Source organism: Microtus pennsylvanicus, chromosome 2 (assembly GCF_037038515.1).
Source record: "Microtus pennsylvanicus isolate mMicPen1 chromosome 2, mMicPen1.hap1, whole genome shotgun sequence".
Lineage (NCBI taxonomy): Eukaryota > Metazoa > Chordata > Mammalia > Rodentia > Cricetidae > Microtus > Microtus pennsylvanicus.
In genome coordinates, this window is record NC_134580.1 from 29,956,684 (window position 1) to 29,971,867 (window position 15,184).

A 15,184-nucleotide genomic window follows, 5' to 3' on the forward strand; every position below is an offset into this window, starting at 1 on the left:
CATTTGAAGTTCTTCTGTTGAGAATTCTCTGTTCAGCTCAGTGCCCCATTTTATAATTGGGTTGATTATAGGCTGCACTTTCAAGTATCCACTGGAGCTCAAGGTTGCAGCATCCCTGACAGTTACAACAATGCTGGGCTCATGGAGGAAGGACAGTAGAGTTAAGAGGGTAATCGTGGGCTCTTAGTCAGCCAGAGCTGGACGCGAACCCTGGCTCTTCGGCTTCGCAGGTGTAAGAGCTTGGGGACTTTTGTAAGAACCGTGCCTTGGTTTCCTTGTTTGGAAGAACTCTGGCTCAGAAGTTAAGAGCATTTGCTCCTCCTGCAGAGGACTCAAGTTTGGTTCCCAGGACCACATTGTGTGGCTCATGGCCACTTGTAATTCCAGCTACAGGGGAGCTGATGATTCTCTTCCAGTCTTCCTGGGTACCTGCACACATATGGGGCATACACACACACACACATAAATATAGATAAAAAATCCATTTAAAAATAGAATTTAAAAAAGAATTTTCATCAAAATGCCCACTTTTTTGAGTTTCAGTGAGGACTGGACAGATGAAAACCCCATGGTACAGTTCTGGGCATGCATTAAATACTCAGAGACCTCGTTCCCTAAGCAATGGTTGGAGCTAAGCATAATGGCATACTCACCGTGATTAAGTCCTACCTTAAAATTTTTTTAATTAATTAGTTTTATTTTATACGTATGAGTCGTTTGATATCATGTGTGCATGTACACCACATGCCTGGTGCCCTTGGGGGGCTATAAGAGGGTGTTGGGTCTCCTAGAACTGGAATTACAGATGGTTATGACCACCATGGGGGTACTCGGAATAGAACCCAGGTTCTCTGTAAGAGCAGTCAGTGTTCTTATCCATGGGGCCATCTCTCCAGCTCCAGTAAGTCCCACTCTTGCAGAAAGGTCACATTAACCCGGGAATTCATGGCAGCCTACGTAGCATAGTGACACTCTGTCCCTAAACCATGTGTTCACGTTGTTGTCTCGTTGTTAAATAAGCAAAGGACGGTGTTCCATACCTACAAAACCCAAATGCTCCTTCAGACAGGAAGCTGAAACCACCTTGGTGACGCTAGGAGAGCAGCTCATCTCTGCCTTTTTCCCCTTCCCCTGCCACCTCATACCCTTCCCCTTGAGTTCCTGAACTCTCCGTCTGAGTGTTGCTGTGAATGTCTCTTTCCTAGACCTGATACTGGACCAGCAAGAACTGTTCAGTGACCTGAATGACAGTATGAGGGTTAAAGTGCGGGAAGCCCTTCTCAAGAAACACCACCATCAGAATGATAGGCGGAGGAACAACCTCATTCCCATTGTCCGCTCCTTTGCTGAGGTTGGCAAGAAGCAATCGGACCCACATTCCATGGACAAAGATGGTAAGGACTTGGGGGTGTCTCTCTTTTTCTCTCTGTTGAAAACACATTTGGGGACCAGTTGGCGATGCGGAATTACTGCAGGGCGAGGCTGTGACACTTAGGCCCCTGGACTCCTTGATGGGTAGTGAGCTGGGTGACTAGGATGCTCCCTTCTCCGTGTGCCCTTGGATAGCATTCCAGGGGGGACTGCGAGGTGAGGGATGTATCCCCTGTGCTCCCAGAGAAGGTGTAGCTCTGGGGAGAATGGTCACATCGATGAGGAGCTGGGCCAGAGAAGGTGAGCTGCAGCCTTGTCCAGTTAAACAAAAGTCTGCTTAGACACAAACTGCTGTGGTCTAGCCAGGCCTCCAGGCTTCTGCTTTGGCTCCACCCCCTGGAGAGTGTATGGCCCTGGACAATCTTCACATCGCACTTAATAAAGACAATGGCAGGACCTTCCTTCCATTTGTTGTGGGATTTCTGTGTGTTAGCTTAGGTCCATAGCCTGTGTACAGGCGCGGGTGGGCCCAGCTGTTAACCACTTCTCTTGCCATGGCTGGGCGAGGCCTCGCCTGCAGCTTCTCCTCCTTTGCTGGCAAGCTGTTTGCCAAGCTCTGTGCAGAGGTGCTGGCGCACTGAGGGTCAGGATGGCTCTCTGCAGAGAGAAAGGAAGATAGGAAGGTAATGGAGGACTAGACCTCTGCCTTCTTAGCACTGAGTGCAGGGACAGACGTGATGGACTCTGCTTCATAGTCCTCCCAGCCTGTAGAGGTCACAGCTGGCTGTGATGGATGGCTGGATCTGAGGGGAAGGAGGGGCAAGCCCTTGGCAGATTCTGTTTGACTGTCTCCAAATAGGTCAGACTGTTTCTCCTCAGTCTGCTCCAACTACGAGTCTTGAGGTGAAAAACGGAGTGAATTGCGAGCACAGTCCTGTGGATCTAAGCAAGGTGAGGAGACATGGCAGGTTGACTTCTAGACCGAAGGTTATCTGTAGTGGAGCCCAGGGTCTTCCGGAATCTTTCTGGGGTCTGGTAAGCTCCGATGGCTCATGAGCCTTCCCCAGGAGCAGCACTGCTCTGTGAAAAGGGACGCCATCTTCCTTGTTGTCTCCCTGTGCACACTCAGCCAGCCGACTCAGCGCAGTGAAGGCAGCCTGCTGCTGAGCCCCACTGCCCCGGCTCCCGGTGCATTAGTGACCCTCTGGCACCTGCTGCCGTGCATCCTTCTCACTCTCGTCACTGTTGTCACTGCAGTATTTTGCCGCTGCCTCCTAAAGCTCGTGATGTCTGGCTCTTCTTGGAGGGCTGTGGCTGCTGCATCTGATGGAGCAGTCAGTATTTGCAAGGAGAAATAACATGACCCAGAACTCCCGAGGCGCTTCCTCCCAGAGGAGCATGGTGGGGTGGGATGAAAGTTCTCGGACTTAAACTTTGATTCTTGAGTGGCTCAGTGGCTAAAGGTGTTGCTGCCTGAATTCTGCCCTGAAACCCACACAGTGGTGGAGGAACTGATTTTCACAAGGTGTTCTCTGGCTTCCATACATGGACTGCAGCCTGTGTAGACACACACACATACAACACCTAAACACACACCCCACACACTAAATTACATATAGTTTATATGTGCTATAAATGATAAATGTGTGTGTGTGTACACACTCATGCGTGTATTCTATACTCCGTAGTTGTAGTCAGAATTCTCTCCCTGAATCTTAATCTCTTCCCCTTTTTTTTAAAATAGTGGACTGATCTGATCTATGATCGCTCCATTCAGGGTTTTTATAAAAATCAAATAAAACAGTGAGGAACTCTTCTGTAACCTTGAGTGATACTTGAAGAGAATGATTGCCAGCGAAGCCGATGGCTCCTAAATTCTCAAAGGCTCCTGTGTACTTTCAGGTGGACCTTCATTTCATGAAAAAAATTCCCACTGGGGCAGAGGCCTCCAATGTCTTGGTTGGAGAGGTGGACACTCTGGACCGTCCCATCGTCGCCTTTGTGAGGCTCTCCCCAGCTGTGCTCCTCTCGGGCCTGACAGAAGTGCCCATCCCAACAAGGTACCTGGGTCCTGCCCCGAGCTGAGTGACCTGTGTGAGCACTGGCGCTAGCAGCTAGTTAGTACCAGAAGTTAGGGTGTGCCGTTCGGAGAGAGTGTTTAAAATTCCTTGGTGAGCTATGAAAGTGGGGGTGAAGGGAGGATGAGGGGTGGGGGGGAGTGAGTTCTAAGTTTTAAGGCTGTGACCATGAGTACTGTTGGCCTTGGAAGAAGAGCCCAGGAGAACAGGGAAAGAGCACAGCAAGGTCCAGTGGATTGTCACACCAGGAGGCCTTCGTCTCCAGGGAACTGTCTCTAGGGAAAGGTACTGATGTCTTTCCACAGTGCTGGCAGGACTTGGCTATTTGTGTGCCCCAAGGTGGTGACGTGGTGATTCAGAGCCCCACTGATTATAGAGAGTGCACAGATGTCCAGAACACAATTCACGCTCCTCTCCAGGACTTGGTCATTTCAACTTCTTATCCTTCCCTTTCTCTGTCATTTTCTTAATAGAACAATGGATGGGGATTAGATAACCTTGAATTTACACAGCGGTGCAGTGTTTTGAAAAGACATCCTTTCTATGGCTAGGAACTGTGTCTATGGTAACGCTAAGAAGCCCAGCCAGCCACGTTATTGAATGATGTCTTATTAATAGCTCTGAATGGCGCCTGGCCATAGCAGGCTGATGTTCTTCTTGAAGGCGGTGATGGTCTCTGTGTGGTAGTCGGGGCGAGGTTTGCTATTTAGAGTGGATAAGATGTCCCTTCTCCTTCTTTATTTATGTAGCTCCCTCTTTTGTGTGTTTTGGCAGATTTTTGTTTATCTTGCTGGGCCCAGTAGGAAAAGGTCAGCAGTACCACGAGATTGGCAGATCCATGGCCACCATCATGACCGATGAGGTACAGACCACTCTGCCTTCCATCCACTCATCTCGTAATTAGTGAGCATTTCTATCTCGCGGAAGCTGTGTGCGTTGTTGGGGATACGATAAGGACTGTGGCAGCATCTGCTGGGAAGCATCCGGGACTTCTCTAGGAGCCATTCAAAGAGAACCACACCCTCTGGGAGACTTTCCTTGCAGTTCCATTGCTTGTTTGTTTATAGACAGGTTCTTAGTAGCCCAGGTTGGCCTTGAACACCTAGTGCTGGGATTATAAGCATGTACCAGTATGGCCACTTAACTCTCCCTTTTTTAAGTAATCCAAGATGCAAAGACATCATTTTCTGGGAGAATTATTATTGCCAAGTAAAATGTGTCAACTCATATTTAATGTAGCTCATGAAGCCTGAGTTAACTTTCTAGAGAATATAGTTAATTAAATATGTTGAACTTATTTGTATAAAGAAATACTCCTGTTCCCTGGAAAGAGAGGTTTGCATAAGGTCAGGCTGTGCCCTCGGGCAGTGTCATGTGGAGGTGTCATGGTCACTCTGTACCTGGTGAGGGCTGCTGTGCAGTGGTTCCAAGGCACACATCTGTGCGCTAAGTTCATGTATGGCTGTCCAAGGCACACATCTGTGCGCTAAGTTCATGTGTGATCTCTCTCTGGTCCTTTCACAGATGACCTCCATTAGCAAGACTGTCTATTTTCAGACGTGACTAAGAGAATTTCTGTGTCCTTTCTCCTGTGGAGACAATAAAATGACTTTAAGTGGTGTCTTATCTCCTTGACACAGGGTCTCACTCCCTGAGCCCACCTGGCCTTCCACTTGAGGTGCCCTCCTGCTGTGGTCTGGGGTGTGCCTGGATTCACGGGCACAGGCACCTCCGCACTCTGCGTTAGGTTCCTTTAAGCACTAAGTTTTATGTCTTAGATATCCATGCCAGAGATAAAAATCAAGAGGCTGTATCCATTTCTCAGTGGATATCGTTGCAAACACAGTAATGTTGAGTTTTCCTAAGGTGTTTTCCTCCCTTCTGTAGATTTTTCATGATGTGGCATATAAAGCCAAGGAGCGAGATGACCTTCTGGCCGGGATAGATGAGTTCCTGGACCAGGTGACTGTGCTCCCTCCAGGGGAGTGGGACCCATCCATTAGAATTGAGCCACCCAAAAATGTCCCTTCCCAGGTAACGTATGCATATAAGCTATTTGTGGCTGCTGTTCTTTCCACAGACAAGCAAAAGTTATGTCTGTTTATGCCAAATATACCAAGACTTGTCCCTGTTTGGGAGCTCTTGAATGTCAGACTAGGAATAAAAGACTAATCTGTAATAACAGGTAGGCCCTGATGTGATGAGATATCATTGTCTTTTGTTTTGTTGTTGTTGTTTTCTTTTGGTTTTGAGACAGGGTTTCTCTGTAGCTTTGGAGCCTGTCCTGGAACTAGTTCTTGTAGAACAGGCTGGCTTCGAACTCAGAGATCCATCTGCCTCTGCCTCCCAAGTGCTGGGATTAAAGGAGTGTGCCAACCCTGCCCGGCTAAAATATCATTGTTAACTGGGAATGGAGTTCTCGCCACAAAGGGAAGGACTGATCTAGAGTGAAGGAGGGGAGAGGGAAAGTATTTCCTGGAAATACATTGTATACAAAATATTCAAGTTAAAAAAAAAACATGGTATAATGAAAGAACAAATAGGTTTCTAGTGGTTCTCTGACATACCGAGGATGGGAAGAGAGCTTCTGTATGTACCAGATGAGGACAGACATTTTTATCCATGTAAATTTGGCCTTCCCAGATGCCCGCCCCTGCTCTTGTCTCTAGTTTACAGAATTGACTGATCTAGGGTAATATTTTAAAGGTCGGTGAGACAGGGATGCAGACCTGAAACTGAGGCTGAAACCCATGTGATGCCCTATGCGTTAATCTCACCAGCTGGGAGACAGACAGAAGGATTATAAATGCAAAGCCAGCCCGAGTTACATACCAAGTTCCATGCCTGCCTGGACTGTATAGTAAGATCCTGGCTCCACAAAACAAAACAACAAGGATTATTTGAATATGGCAGCACATGCCTTTAATCCCAGAACTCAGAAGCAAGAGATCTTTGTGGGTTCAAGATCAGTGTATATATGGAGTTTCAGGACTACAGAAAGACCCTGTCAAAGCAATGACAAAAAACAAAATTAATAATTGATTGAGGGAAGAAAAGGGAGAAGGAGGTAAAGACATCACGCACTAGTTGAGTACATGTACACACACATGACCACACATGTTACATACATACACACACACACACAAGCTGGGGTGGTGGCACATGTCTATACTTGAGTTCTTCCCAAGGTCCTGCACATATGATGTCCCTACTGCAAAAACAAATAGATACGTAAATAAAAGAAAAGATTTAAAGTAAGGACAGTTAAATCCACTACATTATGGAATAATATGGATCTGGGAAGAGGAATAAAAATTTCTTAGCCAGCCTCGGTGGCACATGCCTGTAACTCTAACACCTGAGAGGCAGAGACAGGAAGATCAGAAGTTCAAGGTCATCCTCAGTTAAATATTGAATTTGAGGTCAATTTGGGTTTCAAGAAATCATCTCTCGAAAATGAATAAAACCTTGCAGTAATAGCCTCAGTTATTAAGTAGACACACCTGGGAAGACAGAACCTCAAAGAGTTGCCTTCACCAGATTGGCCTGCAGACATGACTACAGGGTGTGTTCTTCATTGTTAATTCATGCAGGGGAGCCTAGTCTCATTATGGTGGATAATGTGATCCAGGGACAGGTGGTTTTGTTGTACAAGGAAGGTAGAAAGGCAGAGAGACAAAGCCAGTAAGCAGCCTCATCCATGGTCTCTGCTTCAGTTCCTGCCTCCAGCTTTGAACCTCAGCTTTCCTCATTGATGGATGGTGAAGTGTAGTAAAGAACAAACCCCAGTCTCCCCGAGTTGGTATCAGTCATGGCGTTTATCACAGCAGTGGAAACCTAACTAGGAAAGACCCAAAATGTGACTAGACCTCTCAGCCATTTCAGTCCCTTGGGGGAGCCTCCCATTGACTATCACAACAAAGACCAGTATTTCCTGAGGATCTAATTCTCTACAGTGGTGCAACCACCCTAGAAGATTCCAGCCAGGGCTTGTTAAGATTAACCCCTTCTGGTCCTGACTGAAGGCAGGTTTTGCTGTGAGGCCACTCTACCTTGAGACCAAAGCAGGCTTGGTCCCAGCCATCCATCCCAGAAGGCTGTTCACATCACCCCTGAGAGATAAGCAGGGTCAAAGCACTGACAAGAGTCAAAGGTCACCTTCCAGAGTAGATCTAGAGCTGTGAGTGGCTCTAACAGATGTGATAACTCAAATAGACTCAACAGACATCGATAAAACATTCCATCCAAACAGAAAAGAAAATACCTTCTTCTCAGCACCTCATGGAACCTTCTCAAAAATTGAGCACATACTGGGTAACAAAGCAAACCTCAACAGACACAAAACATTTGAAACACCCCATGCATCTTATCAGATCTCCATGGCTTAAAATTAGAATTCAACAGCAATGCTAATTCCAGAGCCCACAAACACATGGAAATTAAACAATGCTCACCAGCCCCGGGTCTCCTTGCCTTCCAGGTTGCTGGATGAAAGCAGGCTATGTAGATTCAGGTAGGGGTTCAGGGAGATGCGGTAGTCCTTTTGGGGGCTCAACCAACAGTGACACCCCAGGGGTGGTTGGCAGGGGCACATTGTCCTTCAGGAGGCCTCTAACAAAGACTGGGGCCTCAGAGTCCCACAGGGGCTGGGTGTGGAATGAGCTGGGATGCTGGGGAATGCAGACTCATGGGCTCCCGGTCACCCCAGAAGGGCCCAGCAGTGGTGGTAGTAAGGGATTGTGGCTTCCCTCAGCAGGTTTCAGTCCCAGAGCCAGCATCACCATCTGAAGACACCTCCCAAGGAGGGAATTGACAGGTTGGGCACCTGCCTGGAGGTACCCAGAGGAGAGTCTCCCAGGATCTCAGGTTTCTTCTGACTCTGGGTCTGCAGGGCTAACTGGAGCAGGGCAGTGGACAGGGTAGGTCCGCTGAGCCGTAGCATGGAGTGGGCACACCCAAAAGGCCCTGCTGGCCACTGGCACTTCATGCAGCAGAGGATTGAGCAGCAGTTGGAGGGAGGTAGATGGGCCCAGATTGTCCAACAGCTGCAGGATGTTTGGCTCAAGCGGGAGTCCCTTGCCTCGATTGGGAGCTGTGGCATGGGCAGCAATGAGTGCTGTCAGCATGCTGTGGCCAGTAGAACCTAGAGCAAAGAAGGACACACGAAGGTGACTGCCACCCAGGTCCAGGCTACCTGCCCTCTGTTCTGCAGCCTCTGCCATCTCTGCTGTCTCATACTCCAGTACTGCAAAGCCCCTCAGCTGCCCACCCTTGCCACATGGCAGGTGAAAGAAGGTGGGTATATCGACCGCGGACAGTGCCTGGTGCAGGGCATCCACATCATTGAAGCCAGGTGGCAGATGGTCCACACAGAGGCACCGGGAGCGCAAAAAGGCAGGAGACAGCGGCCCAGCATCTGTGCAATACACATACAGTGTTTGGGGGCTCAGTGGTTTGCTCTGTAAATCAGCCTTGCCCTGGCAGCCGAGCCGTTCATCATGTACTCTGCAAAGCCATAGCCCTTAGAGTGGCCTGTGCGCTCTCTGTACACTACGAAGCAGCGCTCCAGGCTGCCAAAGGGCCGCACCAGCTCCTCACACTGTGCCTGGGTCAGGCAGGGCGGCAGCTTGGCCACACACAACAGAGCATCTGTAGGCTGCAGCTGAACTGACAGCTCCGGCTCTCGAAGCCGGCTCTGGTGGAAGGCCTTGATGGCAGCTTAGCCTGATCCCCTTCCAGCAGGGTCACGAAAGCTGTCCCTTTGTATTTGTCCACCAACTGTCCTTGAGTTCATAGTCGCTCAGAAGATCACAATAGCCTACTTCCTGGTTGGTCAAGTCCCCCGGAAGGCCCCGGATCAGTATCATGGCAGCGGTTATGGATCTGGCACTCAGTAGTTCCAGGCGCTTCCGGATCTATTCCGGTTCCAAGGACAGCAGCTCCTGTTCAGGTGCTCATCGATAGGCGGTCCACAAAGTTTCCCCTTTGGCCTCTGCCTCCAAGTTGACCAGCGGCCAGTGAGTCAAGAACTTTAAATCTTTGAAGGAAGAATTTGAAGAAGACACTAGAAGATGGAAAGATGTCCCATGCTCTCGGGTAGGCAGAATTAACGTAGTCAAAATGGCAATCTTACCAAAACCAATCTACATACTCAAAGCCACGTGTATCAATATCCCAGCAAAATTCTTCACAGACCTCAAAAGAACAATACTCAACCTCATATGGAAAAGCAAAAAGTCCACGATAACCAAAAGAATCCTGTACAATAAAGGAACTTCTGAAGGCCTCACAATCCCTGACTCAAACTCTACTACAGAGCTACAATACTGAAACCGTCTGGTATTGCCATAAGAGCACACAGGAGGACCAATGGAACTGAATCAAAGAATGGATATCAATCCACACACCTACAAACACCTGATATTTGACAAAGAAGTAAAATATATAAAATATTAAAAAAGAAAGCATATTCAACAAATGGTGCTGGTATAACTGAATATCAATATGTCGAGGAATGAAATAGGTCCAACTATCGCCATGCACAAAGCACAAATCCAGAAGGATCAAAGATCTCAACATGACACCAATCACACTGAACCTCATGGAAGAAAAAGTGGGAAATACAGACATTCCAGTAAAAAATGTGGTATGGACCTAAACAGAGAACTCTCAACAGATGAATCTAAAATGGCTGAAAGACAATTAAGGAAATGGTCACATCCTTAGCCTTCAGAGAAATGCATATGTAAATAACTCTGATATAACATCTTATGCCTGTCAGAATGGCCAAGATCAAAACACCAATGACAGCATATTCTGGAGAGGATATATGGTGGGGTAAATGGTACACTCCTGCATTGCTGGTAGGAATGAAAGCTGATACTGCCACTTTGAGCATCAGTATGGTGATTTTTCCAAAAATTAGGAAACAACCTTCCTCAAGACCCAGCAATACCACTTTTGGATATATATATCCAGTGGATGAGCAATCATACCACAAGGGCATGTGCTCAACTATGTTCATAACAGTATTGTTTTTCGTAGCCAGAACCTGGAAACAACCTAAATGCCCCTCGACTGAAAAATACATAAAGAAAATGTGGTACATTTACACAATGGAATACTACACAGCAAAAAAAAAAATAATGACATCTTGAAATTTGCAGGCAAATGGATGGATGTAGAAAGCATCATATTGAAGGAGGTAACCCAGACCCAGAAAGACAAATATCATGCACTCCCTCATGAGTGGACATAAAGCAAAGAAAACCCAGCCAACCATTCACAACCCAAAGAACCTGGACAACAAAGAGGACCCTAAGAGTGACACACAGGGATCTAATGGACATGGCAAGTAGGAAAAGACAACTCCTGAGTAAACTGTGAGCATGGGGGTCATAGGAGAGGGTAGAGGGGAGGGGGATGATGGGAGGGGAGGGGAGAAAATTATATCTCACTAAAAACGATAAATGATTGAAAAAAGTAGAACTGGGAGTGGATAGCTGATCTTGTGGTTTGGTCTAGGGTTCGACTGCAGGACAAACAGGCAGTGGAGACATTTGTAGAAGGTGGTGTGTGGCAGTGAGGGACTGGAGGTCAGACGGTGACAACAATGAGAGCCTTAGCAGTAGCAGATGGCTTAATGCAGGTGGCAATGGATGGTATTTCTGAGGCATGAGATCATAAAGACCTGGAACTAAGACAGCACCAACTGTACCAGGGTTTAGAATCCACATAGACAGAGACACAAAACAGAATTTAAATCATCAAAGTAGCCATGAGAGCTAAAGGAGTCTAAAAACACTCAGAAAAGTTACTTGGGAGTTGCCCTAGCTCCGAGGTCTGCTCTAAATTTTTCATTTGCATTCTCAACTATTTTGGTGGTTATTTGGTTTATTTTGGGAGGATTTCCCCCTCTACTTCCCCTAAAATATTCGCCCAGAACATCCGGTTTCATTGAAGAAACCACATGTGCCTCCCCCTTCAGAGGTGTGGATTCCGGGACCACTGATAGATTTTTTTTCCTCTGATCACTTTGAACATATCAACACACTGCCTGCTGGGGTCCTAGTTTTCTGTCTGGTAGGAAATTGGATGAGGAGCTTATGGAGAAAATGTGATAAAGTCTATTCTTCTCAGCCCCGTAGAAGTTAGTCACTTGCCCTGGAGTGTCCTGGGAAACAGAGCATTCCCACAGCATCCCATAGTCAATCAGAGGCTACCATGTTACTCTGATCAATCTGAGTCTACTACAAAAGGAATTGATTGCTTTGAGGACGGATGTGATGGGTTCCATGAGCCAAAAGTCGTGACAGTATGTTAGGGTCTGTGAGAAGTGGACCATGCTCCCCATCCACTAATAGATGGGTGTCAGTGTGTGCCAGTTGGAAATGTCAACTTGACACACGCTGGAGTAATCTGAGGAAGAAGGAACTTAACTATCTAATAAGTAAGTCTATGGGGAATTTCAATCAGTGTCTGATGTCCCTTGGTTGGAGGTCATGGGTGTATCTATAAAATAAGCTGTCTTAGAGAGGAAAGGAGAGCAAGTCAGTAAGTGGCTTTACTCCATGGTACCTGCTTTGGTTCCTGCCTCGAGGTTCTGGTCTTGACTTCCTGCCCTGACTTCCACTCATGGTAGCTTCTGATAGGAAAGTGAAAGGGAAGTAAAGCTTCCTTCCTCCAGTTGTTTTTGGTCATGATGTTTCTTCACAGGAAGAGAAAGCAAGTATATTTACCTGCTCAGCAGGTCCAGTTATTCCAGGGTCTAGAGAGGTGCTACCTGAAAGAACATGGGCGCAAGAGAAGAATGAGGCCAAGCCAAATTCTCTTGTCAAAGCCTCCATTTTTTAGCATAATGGCAGTGGCTTATATAGCCCCTGGATGAGGGACCTGAATCGGGTTGGGGGCCTTTGCCAAGGCAGCAAAGTCACTAGTCAGCACACCTGGTAAGTGGAAACATTACTTTTGTGGCTCTGCTTAACAAACAGCTCTCAAGGTAGCTAGGATGTGGGGGCTCTCTACAAACATTCTTGGGACAATGGTCCCTCCTATCAAGAAAGTTGGGATTTGTGGCAGCTTTCATGAGAAAATAGCTCTCAAGATAGTGAGGCTTTCTGCAAACATTCTTAGGACAATGGTGCCTGCAATCATCTTTGGGAAAATGGCTCCTGAAAAGTATACAGTGTCCATAATGGTGAAGGACAACATCCAGAGCCTGTTATAATTCACATGATTCCAACTACTGTGATTATTAAAGTGGAAAGGGTTTCTATTAGGGCTTGGATGTGTAATACCCAAGGAAAGATCCCGTGTTTAAAATCTGATCTCTAGCATGTCGCCATGTTTCAAAGTTGGAGAACCTGGTAAATAAACCCAGAAGGAAAAGATAGGGCATGTGGTGTTGTAGAATATTATTTCAAGGTGTGTGACTTCTGTTTAGGTTGCACTTGTTGAACTATGTGAAGCTGTGATGCTTTGCCTGTCTAAAACACCTGGTAGGCTAATGAAGATTTTAATGGCCAAACGTAAGGCAGGAGAAAGGATAGGTTGGTCAGTCACACAGAGAGTATAAATGGAAGGAGAAATCGTAGAGGAAGGAACAGAGAAAGAGCAAGAGAACAAGGAGAGCAGGATGCTAGGGTAAGCTATCCAGTTATCCAGACACTGAGTAATAATCAAAGAAAGATACACAGAGTGCTTTTAAAAAAAAAACAAAAAACTAAAAAGCCCAGAGCCAGAGGGAAAGGTGGACAAAATAATTCAAAGATAAGAAAAACTGGAAAGGAACAAGCCAAGCTAAGGCTAGGCATTGTAAGTAAGAAGAAGCTACTGTGTATAATTTAATTGGGAGCTGGGTGTCAGGTCCCCAAAAGAACAAAAGAATGAAAGAACAAACACGATGAACAAAAAAGGGAGATATAGTGAATGCTAACTGGGTGTAACCAGCCTCCCCAGGCCCCTACCTGCCAACTGACCAGGGCAGCCTTCCTGTACTTAGGGACAGAATGTGAAGAAAACCAGTGATCTAAGCCAAGCCATCATTGGTCCATTTCTTGCTCTGACCTCACAATGACAGAACCCTGTTTCTTAACTGCTCTGGCTGAGGCTGCCTCCTCTCCTTACAGTTGAGAGAGGCTCCTGACAGATCTGCAGTTGAAAGAGTGATTTAGATAGAAGTGAGCTGGTCCCACTTGGTGGATATTCATGAGCTGTTGAATCTGAACACAGTGAGTTTCCTTCTAAGGTCACAGATTTGGGGTTTAGAGGTATATGTTTCCAGGATTGAAAATAACCCTTTCTTCCTTTCTTTCTTCCTCGGTCTGGGGTATAATTGGGGCAATTTTTATCATCTGCATCAATTAGATGTTTACTCTACTTTAACCTTTAGTTTTAATATTTCTCTGGGTTCATTCCTTCATTCACCATTTTAAAACATTCGTGTACATTGACTCTACAACATGAGTATTCTCTCAGTGACATTTACCTACACGCACATGGAAAGCTTTGACCACATTCCCCTGATCTCACTGCCTCCTGCCCACCCTTTCCAAGTCCCTTGGTGTTCTCACTTAATAACTCAGTCAGGTACTTTCCAAGTCTAGGCCAAGTCATGTGGACTTTTGTCCTGAGGACTGACAGGCACACTGGATGGTGTCCTAAGGAAGGGCACAGATGGATGTCTGCCTGTGCTCTAGCAGAAAGCCTCCTACAAAGAGGTTGTCTTAGGATCTTCCTGGCAGTTCAAAGTCAGGGCTGGAGAGGGCCAGAGGTAAGAGTTAGATCCCATTTTGTGATGCTAATGATGGAACAGGGCAGCTGAAAAGGATTCAAGAACAAAAAAAGTGAAAGTCTAAAAGAACCCGTTCTTTGAGGAAGAGAGGAAGTTTCCTTGGTGGGACATAGCACACCAGGTCCCTCCACCATCTTCTGTCCTTCTGTGTGCCTGAAACTGACCTTTTGTGGGACATTTTCATTTTCTATCAGGGAGCAGGGCGATTGCAGTATTAAAGCTCATGTGTTATCAGTCACGGAGTTGGGGCAATAATCATTTGGAAGCAAAGGATCAGTTCTGCTGGCCAGAGACCTCAAGGAACACGCTTTAGAACAACACTACCTAGTGCTGGGATGTTCTGCCCAGCACTCCAGAGACCCACCCCAAATACCTGTACTTTTGGAAAAACAGGGGGACATTTTGTTGACAAGGACTGCCTTTATTTGATTATCACAAGCCTGGGCTAGAGGAAAATTCTTTCATCTCATCTTTTCTTTATTTTTCCAGACATGGAGCCTCTCAGTGTGGCTCTGGCTGTTATGGACCTTGGTTTGTAGACCAGGCTGGCCTTGTCCTCACAAAAGGCTGCTATCCAGTAACTAAGTGTATAATGTGTGCACATACGATGCCTTAGGGGTGTGAACTTTCTATTGACAGGGATCATCCTGCTTGAACTTTCGTAAACTTCCATCCAGTTTCTTTGGCTTATGCCCCATAGCTGGTTCTGGGTGGGTCCTGTGAGGTCCATTTAAAGGGTAAATCTGTTGATTACTTAGGTGAGGTGAAGGCAGCATAGCTTCAAGAACACAAAAAGGCTGAGTGCCACCCTCCCACCTCAGGTGTTGATGTCACACTCATGACACACTTGTGTCCATTGTGATGAGGAGCGGCGGGCCGCTTTCTGCCACCCGGCTAGCTGTGCCTGAAATAATTACACAGAAACTGTATTCTTTTAAACACT

At 46.6% G+C, this 15,184-nt stretch overlaps 1 protein-coding gene and 1 pseudogene across 1 annotated transcript in view; one reads left to right on the top strand and one right to left on the bottom strand.

Annotated features, from left to right (window-relative positions):
* Window positions 1-5,675, top strand: part of LOC142843393 (electroneutral sodium bicarbonate exchanger 1-like) — a 36,708-nt gene extending 31,033 nt beyond the window's left edge. The window contains exons 6-10 of the mRNA XM_075960693.1: window positions 1,206-1,394; window positions 2,231-2,322; window positions 3,274-3,431; window positions 4,224-4,311; window positions 5,337-5,675. Of these exons, the coding sequence (XP_075816808.1) occupies window positions 1,206-1,394; window positions 2,231-2,322; window positions 3,274-3,431; window positions 4,224-4,311; window positions 5,337-5,621 (812 nt within the window). The 3' untranslated portion in view covers window positions 5,622-5,675. The remainder of the gene's footprint in view (window positions 1-1,205; window positions 1,395-2,230; window positions 2,323-3,273; window positions 3,432-4,223; window positions 4,312-5,336) is intronic.
* Window positions 5,676-7,899: 2,224 nt separating this feature from the next.
* Window positions 7,900-12,085, bottom strand: LOC142844132 (ribonucleoprotein PTB-binding 1 pseudogene; annotated as a pseudogene).
* Between the last annotated feature and the right edge of the window lie 3,099 nt (window positions 12,086-15,184).